The sequence below is a fragment of the Martes martes genome, assembly GCF_963455335.1.
Source record: "Martes martes genome assembly, chromosome: 8".
Classification (NCBI taxonomy): Eukaryota; Metazoa; Chordata; class Mammalia; order Carnivora; family Mustelidae; genus Martes; species Martes martes.
In genome coordinates this window covers 99636921-99649889 of record NC_137895.1, presented here as the reverse complement: position 1 = coordinate 99649889, position 12969 = coordinate 99636921, and the positions used below count along the sequence as shown (strand labels likewise).

The 12969-nt window shown below is 34.9% G+C and overlaps 1 protein-coding gene across 1 annotated transcript; it reads left to right on the top strand.

Moving 5' to 3' along the window:
- Positions 1–3190: 3190 nt before the first annotated feature.
- Positions 3191–10396, top strand: CLEC4D (C-type lectin domain family 4 member D). Its single transcript, XM_080810056.1, has 5 exons — positions 3191–3274; positions 5724–5828; positions 7428–7579; positions 8884–8996; positions 9286–10396. Exons 1-5 carry the CDS (start codon positions 3205–3207, stop codon positions 9428–9430), a joined length of 585 nt encoding a protein of 194 aa, XP_080666182.1. The 5' UTR covers positions 3191–3204; the 3' UTR covers positions 9431–10396.
- Positions 10397–12969: the final 2573 nt, after the last annotated feature.

The following is a 12969-nucleotide window of genomic DNA, read 5'->3' as shown; positions in this document are numbered from 1 at the left end:
CAAGAGTCAGACACATTACCAGCTGAACCAGGTGGGCTCCCCTGTCTTTTTGTCATCTTAACTATACCTTGGACGCATCTTTTCATTTGGCTCACTAAACTTTCTAGAGCAGAGTTTCTCTCATGTATTTGAAATCATGTTTGTTTTCTGGGAACACAGAATATGCCAGGTGTAGTTTATTTTTTCCTGTTCTAGGTGGGATTTATATATCCTCTAAGATTCCTAGATCCTTTTAATAAAGAACACATATTACTTTAGATAAAGATGTAGTTTCTAGGGTCACTTTGAGAGTGTGTGGGTAAGTAATATTGTTGCTGTGGAAATACTTTGGTTGTGACAGTGTTGAAAAATATATATGTTGTCAAATCTATAATTTTACTTCCTCCCCCTTCCAACTTAACATAGTAGGATTTCATTCAAGATGACCAAATATGTGTGTGTTTGTACATATGTGTGTGTGTGCATATACTTAAAATAATATTGTAGCTTAAGAAAAAAGGCAGGTGAAGGGCCATATTTTGGAAGCTAGAATTTAAGAAGGATTTCTAAGCTGCTAGATACTTGTTTTTGTGATCTCAGGCTGCTATAACAAAATACCATAGATTAGTGGCTTAAACAACAGGAATTTATATCTCACAGTTCTAGAGGTTGGGACATTTGAGATCACAATGCCAGCATGGCTGTAGGACACAACATTCAGTCCATGATGGCACTGTAAAAGAAGACAGGGACCCTGATGATGTCTTTACCACAGAATGTTACATTTCCTTTTCCGTTGCCTTAATAAGCTTATTTTCTCTCATCTAGGAAGATTTGGGGATTTAATCAACAGCTCCACCATCCCTTTCTCAACCCCAAAACAAAAGTTACTGTCTCTTTACATACAGTATACATACATTGTGTACATTAAAAGCTTTAGTTCAGGGGCACCTGGCTCAATCGTCTGCCTTCGGCTGAGGTCATGATCCCAGGGTCCTGGGACTGAGCCTCACCTTGGGCTCTGTGCTTGGCAGGGAGTCACCTTCTCCCTCTCACTCTCCCTCTGTGCTCTCTCAAATAAATTACTAAAATCTTTTTTTAAAAAGGCTTTAGCTCATTGCTCATATTGTCTTTTGTCATCTTGCACACAGCTTACTCAGCTCAGAGACATTTTTAAGGCATAACTTACCTCAAGCATGTAACATGTAATTTGAAAATATAACACCCCTCCCTAAAAAAAAAGAAGAAGAAAGAAAGAAAGATGAAGGAATGTGTATTAAATTTTTATTAAGCATAATGATTATTCTTTTAGGGCATTGCTAAACTTTTTGTTTGAATGAATAAAAACAAATTGAGAAATTTCACATGACACACTAATCTAGTAATCTCAACATACTTCATGGAAATTTCTACTGACTGTTTTTGGGTGTTGCTTTCCCAATTTCCTTTTGTCTTTCTCTGTCTCTCAGAGTGAATCAAAGGAAACTTGTCTTTGAAAAGACTTCTTCTTTTGACTTGTCTTTTATATAGAGAACTTTCTGATTTTACTAGAATAAGTAAGATTAATGTTCAATCTCAAGTATTTCTGAGGGTATACTCATTACCCACAGAAATATACCCTTGGGGCAAAAACAGAAGAGGCTTCTCATTCTCCCAACCACTGGACAGGAAGAGAATTAACCCACAATGGGGCAAGAAGAACCTCAAAATAAACGTGAGTACATTCTCTCCTCTCAATTTTAAAGAAGCAAATGTAATTATGATTAAGATTTAAAAATATAAATTAATGGTAGTTATAGTTCTGAAGATTGAAGATGATGATGAGGAGGAGGTAAAGGAAATGACAATGACTTTGGTGAGGAGAAAGGTCATAGATAAACTCAAGTATATTCGGTAAGAAAAACTTCTTTGTGAAACATACACTGGGCCAAGACAAGAGATAAATTATGCAAAAGAAAAATAAGATGGAAAGAAAGAGAGTAATTTGGGGAAGATTCTTTTAAAGGTAAGAGGTGGAAGGAAGATAGACAAAACACACCAACTAAGGTTCATAGTTTACCTGAGGCTCTGACTTTATCCCATTTTATGCTGTACTTAAGGGTCACAATGTATTTGTATTACAAGAATTTTAAACAATATTTTTGAGAAATAGAACAAATGTAGAAATATACAATTTTAAAATTAATAATTAAAATTAATGTTTTGCTTCACCTCATCACTCTACCATGGCAAACTTCAATGGGACTACAATGTACCCTGGTCCTCAAACACAGCTTTTTATGTAACAATATGTCTTGGAGACTTTTTCTGTCAATACTTACTAATATATAGGATTATTTTAATCACTGTGCAGAATTCCACTGTAGAGATTCACCATCATTTAGAATCTGTACTATTAATAATATATAAGCAAGTATTGGTTTCTGGTGTTTTTTTCTGTTTCTAAAAGTACTGCAATGAATATCCTTTCATAGAAATAAGTTCAATTTTTCTACATGATAGCGCTCTAGAATTGATATTGCTCTGGTAAATATGATGCACTTAGAAACTGGTAAGTGTTGCTAACTTGGTCTGTCTAAAAGCTTTCTAATTTATAGTTTAGCATAAGCTATATGCTAACATCAAGAGAGTTTATTTTTCCTCAGTCTTGCTGATACTATATATTTTCTATTTTCTATTTTTAAAATTCTCATTTGTGAAAAATTATACCATAATATTTTAGTTTACATTTCTTTGAGCATACTTTTCTGTTTAATTATCATTCATAATTTCAGCAAACTAAATTTTCAGCAAATTTTCTGGTCAAACTTTGCTCAGTTTTTAAGTTGCTTTTTGAAATTCTCTATATAGTCTAGACATTAATATTGTGACAAAATTTTCTTTCATATGTCCCTTGTGTTTTAACATTATTTATGTCATATGGATGTTTTAATCTTTATGGAGCCAAATTATCAATTTTTTAATGATCTTTGAGTTTTCTGTGTTATAAAAAGCCTTTCCATTAAAAAAAGGTTATATTTGTATGTATGTATGTATGTTTTTATCAGTAAACTCTAAAAGTGATTTATTCAGGAGGAAATCTTTAGCTCTCCTCTAGATCTAAAATATTGTGGATGAGCTCATATTTAGCTTGCTTCTCAGTAGAATATCTCCCCCACTTCTTGTGGCAGAGAAGACAATGTATTTATCTTTCCTTTTGCCCTAGTCAGAGGCCAGCATTCCCAGATGATCCCTTGGGCCATTGCTGTTTTTTTCATCTCAGTTCTCAGTGCTTGTTTTATTGCAAACTGTTTGGGTAAGTTATTAGCAGAAATGGAACTCTGTGAATTTCCCCAAACAATGTTCATGAAGTTCCTCTAAGTCTTTTGTTATTTTGATTCCCCGTCCCAACATTTCAATCCATACTGTTTTTCAGGGTCTTGAATTTAAAATTCAGAGCTACATTTTTAACCTTCTGTCCTTTGATGGTGCTGTCTTATGTCAGGGAATGAAAGATGGAAGTTAAACCCTTTCCTAGACCTATGAAAGTTGGTGGCTGAAGTAAATCATTCCCCATTTTTGACTGAGATTATAAGGGGCTATATCTTATCAGTAAAGAATAACCAGCAAAAAACCAACTTTCAGATAGACTGTAGTCTGGCTTTGAAAAGAACAGTTGAAAGATTTGTTTTTTCTAATAGCAAGACCTTGTATAAAATTATTATAATTACAGTAATATAGTATAGGTGCAAGTACAGACAAATAGACCAGAGGAAAGGAATAGAGAGCTTAGTTACAGATCCTGCATATATGAACTGTTTATATAAAACAGAAGGGGATACTGCAGGTATAGGGAAAGGACAATTTTGTTCAATTAATGTGCTAGAAGACCATTGATTATCCTCATTCAAAAAATGAAATCTGTCCCCTGTATATCATGTATAAAACCAACCTGACATGAATTATTGGCCAAATGTGAAAAGCAAATCAATAATGCTTTTTAGAAGATAGATGGAGAATATATCCATATCCTCAAGTCAGGGAATGATTTCTTAAGTCATAAAATGTGTTAGCCAATGAAGAAAATATTGACCAATTATACTATATTAAAGTAAGAATTAGTGTACAACAAAAATACCCAGAAACAAAGCAGCCATAGAAGGTGTTTGTAATGCATGTAATTGATAAAAAATTAATGTACAGTATATTAAACAATTCTTTGAAAACAATAGAAAAAGGCCTGACAATACAGCAGAAAAATAGGCAAAATTTTGAATAGGCACTATAGAAAAGAAAAATTGAAATGTTTAATGAACACATAAAAAATGTCAAGCTCATTAGTTTTCAGGGAAATGAAAATTCAACTCACAAAACGAGATACCATTGCAAACATACCAGGATGGCGATAATTAAAAATTCTAGTGCTATTAAGTATTGATGATGATGTGGAGCAACTAGAACTCCAATGAACTGCTGCTTATGGGAGCATAGAGCAGTACAACCACTTTGGAAAACTTTGCCACTATCATAGTTGGCAATATGCATATTCTATTACCAGTGATTCCACTCCTAGGCATATAGCCTACAGAAATGCATGCTCATGTGCTCTAGGATGCATGGTCAAAAATGCTCAGAATGGTATCATTCATAATAGTCAAACACTGGAAGCAAAGCAAATGTCTATGAGAAGAAGGCTATACATTTTAGTGCATTAAGATGGTAGATCACGTTATAGTAATAAAAATGAATGGATTATAGTTGTATATAACAATAAAAATAAATTTCAGAAATAACACTGAGCAAAAGACAGAACCAAAAGAATGCATATTTTATCATTTTATTTATATAACATTCAAAAGCAGGCAAATCTGATCTGTAGGGTTTAGGGATATGTTATCAAGGGGTAAAATTTGAAGCAAAGCACAAAATGATTGGTTTAAAAGCCATGGCATAGTTACCTTTAAGAGAGAGGAAGTGGGTTGTATTTGGGATGTGAAGGCCACCTGAGGTGTTGGCAATGTTATGTTTCTTAAGCCAGATTGTTGTTACCTGGAGTGTTCACTTTATAATAATTCGATAAACTGTACATTTGTGTTTTTCACTTTTTTGCACTTGATTATGTTTCAAAGTAAAAATATTTATTTATTTACTTATTATTTATTTATTTTTGGAAGAGAGAAAGGGAGAGAGAGCGTGTGAATGGGGTGGGCAAGGGGTGGTGGGAGAGAGAGAAAGAGTGAGAGCGAGAGAGAGAGAGAGAGAATATCTTAAACAGGCTCCATGCACAGCACAGAGCCCAATGTGGGGTTTTATTTCACAATCCTGAGACCATGACCTGAGCCAAAATCAAGAGTTAGAAGCTCAACCAACTGAGCCACCCAGATGTCCCTCAAAGTAAAAATATTTAAAAGATAAGTGAATGTATATGGCTGATAATACTTGGCAGAACTATCCCAGTATTCACTAAAAATCTCCACTCTAAAACAGATTCTGATAGAAAAATATGCTTAAAAGCATATACACATAAAGGTTTGCAGAACTATTCCCATAAACCACAAAATGGATAATATGATAATAAAATATTAATTTTTGACAATTCTTTTCAACCTATTCACCTGGGACTGGAACAAAGGAACTGGGTAATAAGAATAAGGGTTAGTTACCTTAACTCTTAGGAGAAGAGAGGGACCAGAGTGACCAGCTCCCATTTCCCTAAGTAAGTGATTATATAGGAAAAGAAAACTAACTCTTTTCCCCTTTGACAGTAACTCATCACAACTTTCTACGCTGCAGGAGAGATGCAAGAGTGTTCAAGTTACCAGAGTACCACATGAAGCTGACATGCACCAGAGAGAGATCAAAACTGAAAGGTAGATAGAAAAGAGCATAGGAGAATTTCTTTTTTACTTCCATTTCCTTTTTTTAAATTAACATTTTATTTTAATTTTATTTTTTCAGTGTTCCAAGATTCATTGTTTATGCACCACACCCAGTGCTCCATGCAATACGGCCCTCCTTAATACCCACAAATAGACTCACCTAACCCCCTACCCCATTCCCCTCTAAAACCCTCAGTTTGTTTCTCAGAGTCCACAGTTTCTCATGGTTCATCTCCCCCTCTATTTTTCCCCAATTCACTTATCCTTTCCTTCTCCTGATCTCCTCCATGTTACTCCTTATGCTCCACAAGTAAATAAAACCATATGATAATTGACTCTCTCTGCTTGATTTATTTCACTCAGCATAATCTCCAGTCCCGTCCATGTTAATACAAAAGTTGGGTATTCATCCTTTCTGATGCAGGCGTAATATTCCATTGTATATATGGACCATATTTTCTTTATCCATTCATCTGTTGAAGAGCAAGTAGCTCTATTTTTAACTTCTTAAGGAATCTCCACACTGTTTTCCAAAGTGGATGCACCAACTTGCATTCCCACCAACAGTGTAAGAGGGTTCCCCTTTCTCCACATCCTCTCCAACTCATGTTGTTTACTGTCTTGTTATTTTTGGCCATTCTAACTGTGTAAGGTGTTTCTCAATGTGGTCTTGATTTGAATTTCCCTGTTGGCTAATGATGATGAACATTTTTCTCATGTGTCTTTGGAGAAGTGTCTGTTCATGTCTTCTGCCCATTTTTTGACGTGATTATCTATTTTTTGAGTGTTGAGTTTGAGGAGTTCTTTATAGACCTTGGATATCAGCCCTTTGTCTGTAGTGTCATTTGCAAATATCTTCTCCCATTCCATGGGTTGCCTCTTTGTTTTGTCTTACTTCCATTTCCATTCAGGTTCATAATCCAATTTAAAGTAATCAGTAGTAAATGAGGAGAGATTAAAACAACAGGAGTATCCGGTACAAGAGTAAACATCGATAAATAGAAATAGATTTCTCGTGACTGTAATTAGTTGAATAACTGGAGAATATATAACAACACATTTAGGATCCATTTTTGGCATTTGAAACATAACATTAGTTTAATTCCATTTTCTTTTGATTCAGGCATATCTTAAGGACTTCCCTCCTAGAATATTTTCCAAAGTGACTTTGTCTCTTATATTTTGCTGGAATTTGTAAAATCCCCCATCCTTTGGGAGGATGGGCAAATGCTTGAGAGTTCTAGTAGGTTCTCTACCCTCTTTAGATGAAATTACCTGCAAAAGGCTTTGTTCTAGAAGCACTTCAAAAATAGAAGTAAATACATGTAGGGACATTGAGAAATGATGTTGTCTTCTAAGAATATCTTGTAATTTCCATATAAGTCACTATGTGATTCAGATACTTTTGCTCAGAAATATTTAGAAATGCAATTTTCAGGATTTTTTTTTAAAAAGGGGAACAAAATGATATTGGTAATCTTGGTATTATTTCCAAAAAATATTAACTGGATAGTTAGCAGAATAACTATGCAATCTCTTAGCGATAAAATGCTCCTTTGCAACTGATTTTCATTTCAATTTTCTCATGAGGGACCACCTGGAATTGCTGTCCTTTTGGCTGGAGAGCATTCCAGTCCGACTGCTATTTTCCTCTTAATGACAACAAGACATGGGTTAAGAATGAAAGGAACTGCATGAGGATGGGGGCTCATCTGGCCACCATCAGCACAGAAGCTGAGCTGGTATGTTGGAAGGCTCAAATCCATCTCTCTGCTCTTTGAATCTCTTTGCAGAGAAAGAGGAATTTCTCTGTTCTGCCTCTATGCCTTTGCTTCATCTGTTTTATCTTCCTCACTCATTTTTCTTCATCTGGCCAACTTTTGGTCTTTCCAGATTTGATTCACATGTTATTTCCTCCAGAAAACTACCCTGACCACCTTCCCTATGCCATCCTCCCTGTTCTAATTTGGAGAGACACCTGTGGTACTTTGTGCACTGTGTGGTCATGGCACTTACACTGTACTGAGGTTATCTGTTCACTGCTCCCTGTCTGCCAGTGACTCTCCTTTGCAGAGGTCTGTGGCTGTGCTCTCCTAATCTTTGCATCTCCGAAGTCCTGCACAGTGCTAGGGACACTGGATAGGTCTTGATAAATGTTTGGTGAGTAAGTGAATAAATGAATGGTTAAGCAGGACTGAAATAGCTTCTCAGGAGAAAGCATAAGAAATACAATTCAGTTGTATGGTTGTAACTCTAAGTAAAAAATAATTCTTAAGTTTTTTTTTTTAAAATTCTTAAGTTTAATTCAGTTCTTTAAAGCACTTCTTAAAGCACTATTTCCTCTTGTAATATACTTCCATATATATATATATATACACACACACATATATACACACACACACACACATATATATACATACATACATATAAACTCATATTCTATATGAGTGTGTGTATATATATACTATATGCATATATATAGTATATATATGTATACACACACACACTATATGCATATATATAGTATATATATAACTCATATTCTACTCTTTTCTTGTTAGGGAGGTTTCCCAGAGGATTCTGTCCCCATGGCTTTGCAATCTATAGGTTCACCAACTCTTTGAATAAAATGGAACTTAATTTAATACACATATGCATAAAGAAGGCAATTTTAAAAATGAAAGTTTTAAAAAATGTGATCCTATTAAACATTGTGCTAAGTGATTTGCAAGTGTGATCTCATTTACTTGTCACAGTAACTCTGTGCAGTAGTAGAGTGGTCCTTTTGGAGATGAGAAATCTTGGGTTTGGTGAGATTAGAGCACTTACTACATTACATGATAAATGGCAGAGGCAGGATTTGAAAGCACATCTGTCTGATAACACTGCTTTTGTGCTTAGCTAATAATATATCTGACTGTTTCTCTCTTTTCCTAACATAATAGCTATTAAATGATAAATGCAAATATACTTATAAAAATTACAATTTTTATAAAATTTATATAAAATTTTTATATAATTATTAAAAATTTATATTTTTATGCAGAACTTTATTACGCAATTTTTGGATAGACGATTTTCATATTTCCTGGGACTTGTAGATGAGAATCATGAAGGCCGATCCTTGGTGAACAAGACAGCATTTAACCCACATAATTTGTGAGTATGTTGACTGGGGTGCAAGAGCTTTATAGGCAAAGCTGGGAAGATAGCAAGCAGAATTCATTTGGGCTGCAGTATACTGATGTAGGAATGCTTACTCAGAATAGAGCACTATGTGTTGAGTAACCCCTATACTAATATACTATGATACTTCTATTAGACAGTGCACTCCATATTTTTCACCAAAGACATTTTCCCTGTGTGTCCCCTTACCTACACACACACACTCACACACATACACACTATAAATATAAATATAAATATATATATTTTTCTTTCATTTCAGATTATGGCATGAGGGTGAACCCAAAAATCAGGAAGAAAATTGTATTGTCCTTGTTAATGTTAAAGACAAATGGACGTGGAATGATTCTCCTTGTAACTTTGAGACAAAAAGTATTTGTAAATTACCTGGAACAACATTCAACTAGAAACCTCCAAAGGAGTCCTTGCCATGGGGACAGAAAAGAAGAACCAATTAGACTAGGGAAGAATGTACCTGCACCATTGGAATAGAGAAAACCTGCTGAGAAAATAGAAAATTTTCAGTTACGATGGCCTTATTTATTTTTGTTCTATTCATTCAAGATACTATGTTTTTGTGTGGTATGATGGCAGGAGTCATCTTTTCTGTGAGAATCCATTTTCATTAATTTTGCTTTCTTGATAGTATATCAGAGTATTTCCTTTTCAGTTGGTGTGCACTAATGACATATCGAACAGAATGGCTCAGATGATGCAATCTCTTAGTCATTGCTTTCCTCTGCTCAGATTTTTACAGTGTGGGGTATTCCAACTGGCAGTGGTATGCCATTATTTTAGCCCCAGTTATGACAAACTCTTTACTTTTTTTTTTTTTTAAGAGGTATGTATTTATTTGAGAGAGGGAGAGAGAGAATCTCAAGCAGATTCCCCACCAAGCACAGAGCCTGATGTGGGAGCCAACATGGGATTCAATCTCACAACCCTGAGATCATGACCTAAGCTGAAATCAAGAGTCAGTTGCTCAACTGACTGAGCCACCCAAGTGCCCCCTAATCTATTTCTTGCAGTCTGATTATTTTTCACTACTTCTTTGGTGACCACCACAGACCACCTTTCTTACCTGGATTATTGCAGTAGCATTCTGAATGGTCCCCCTGTTTCTTCCCTCGGCCCCTTTCAATCTGTCCCCACCTCTCATGGCACTTCTATTCTTCATAATTTCTTTAAGACAGCCGATAGTAATTTCAGAAAAATAACTGCAAAATTTATTAGGACCCTGTGGTAGTCCTAGAAGTTTGAAACACTTAAAAAATTTAAACACTGGTTTTATCTTTTAAAAAGTATAATATGTATATGTTAAAAAGGCAAACCAGAAAATTATAAATAAAAGTATGAGTTAAATCTTCCACCCTGAACTCCAGTCCCCTAAATGCCTCTTCAGAGAAACTATGATTGTCAGTTTCTTATACGTATTTCTATATATGTTTAAATATGTTATATAAACGTATATACATATACAACCCACTTTTTTTTAAATTTTTATTTATTTATTTGAGAGAGAGAGATGACAAGTAGGCAGAGAGGCAGGCAGAGAGAGAGGGGGAAGCAGGCTCCCCTCTGAGCAGAGAGCCCGATGCGGGGCTCGATCCCAGGACCCTGCGATCACGACCTGGGCCGAAGGCAGAGGCTCAACCCACTGAGCCACCCAGGTGCCCCCCCCAACTTTTTTTTTTTACACTAGTGGAAACATTATCTATAGCATCTTAAATGTCTTGCAGTTTTTTCCTCCCATGAATCTCAGGGGTTTTGTCTGTTTGTTTTTCATCATGATAAGGGTACCCTTTGATCCCCATCTCTTCTTTCCCCCTTTCCCTACCACCTCTCCTCTGGTAACCATCAGTTTGTTCTCTGTAATTAAAAGTCTGTTTCTTGGTTTGTCTCCCTCTCTCTTTTTTTCTTTTGCTCATTTGTTTTGTTTCTTAAATTCCACATATGTGAAATCATGTGGTATTTGTCTTTCTCTATTTCATTTAGCATAATACACACTACCTCCATCCACTTGTGCAAATGGCAAGATTTCACCCGAATAATATTCTGTTGTGTATGTTTATATGTGTGTGTGTGTGTGTGTGTTGTGTGTGTGTGTATACACACACTATAAGTTGTGTGTGTACAGTTCTGTTGTGTGTGGTGTGTATATCACATCTTCTTTATCTATTCATCAATTGGTGGACATTTGGGCTGCTTCCATAGTTAGGCTATTGTAGATAATGCTGCAATAAACATAAGGGTGCATGTATTTCTCTGAATTAATGCTTTTGTATTCTTTGGGTAAATACCCAGTAGTGTGATAGTATGGCAGTTCTATTTTTATTTTTTTTGAGGAACCTCCATACTGTTTTCCATAGTGGCTGCACCAACTTGCATTCTCACCAACAATCTTCTTCACATCCTTGCCAACACTTGTTGTTTTTTGGGTTTTTGATTTTAGCCATTCTGACTGGTGTGTGGTATCTCATTGTGGTTTTCATTTGTTTTCCCCTGATGATGAATGATGTTGAGCATCTTTCATAGACCCATGAAAAGATTTTGTCTTCTTTAGAGTAATGTCTGTTCATGTCTTCTGCTTATTTTTTAATTGGATTATTTGTGTTTTTGGGTAATCATCTTGCATTTTTTACTTAAAAATATAGTTTGGGAAATGTTTTATACCTTGTTCCAAATAACTAAATAGTGTTTCATTATATTGGTATATCATCTGAAATAACCTTTAAGTGATAAAATATTTCCTTTGTATAATAAAAATCAACAAAATAATGGCTATGAGAGAAACCATAAGAACAATCCCAGTTCAGATCAGAAAACGAAGACAGGTCCAAGAGGATTTCTTTTCCTCTTTAAAATATGGGACTGATAGAAAATGTATTTGAATGCATTGAGAGGTGATGTACAATTCTGCATAGTTAAGGGATGCATTATTAATCAGTACATAGAAAATTAGATAAATAAAAATGCTGCCAATATTAGCTATACAAAAATCAAAATGTATTTAAGAAAGTATGTAATATAATACATAATCATGATACAATACAAGATTCAGCTGTGATAATCTTTACATATTCATGATAACATATGAGTAAAAATTTTTGATAATTGAGTGTGTATTATTTTCACCAAATGTATTAGAATGATTTTTCTTTAAAATATTTAGAGGCCCACATGGTAATATTTACATCTTAACCGTGGTTTACTTTGGGAATATGGTCTTGGGACTATAGATGATTACTTACTCTTTTATTTTTTGGAACTTTCTGGCTTTTCTGGTGCCTGAATATTTTTGTAGGCCCTATTGTAAAAATATATTTTAAAATAGTATCAAACAGATAGTCTACCCCTCAGAATTTTCCAGATAAATAACTTGGGCTCTATTGACCTTTAACCATTAAACCCGGAGTGATTGTTTCTTTCCTTGCCAAACTTTGAAGACAAAGTTAATTGCATAACAAATTATAATTGTATGGTGAATAATGTATACTAATACTTTCATATATCTTTCAATATTGAAGTGAAATTTAAAGATTTTATTTATTTATCTGACAGAGAGAAAGAGATCACAAGTAGGCAGAGAAGCAGGCAGAGGGAGAGGGGGAAGCAGGCACCCTGCTGAGCAGAGAGCCCCATGCGGGGCTCAATCCCAGGACCCTGAGATCATGACCTGGGCCAAAGACAGAGGCCTAACCCACTGAGCCACCCAGGCGCCCCTGAAATAAAATTTAAAATAACAAATTATAGCCAACCACAGAGAAACAATGGTGAATAAAAGTATTTCCATGTCTTTCATTGATGTTTATAATTTGATAAAAGGGAATTAGAAAGTAGAAAATACATGTACTGGATTACTTTTAGGTCAAATGACTTTCGGTTTAAAGGTATATTGGTTTCAGAACCACACGTGGTCCCTTATATCTAAGAAGAATAAACATTT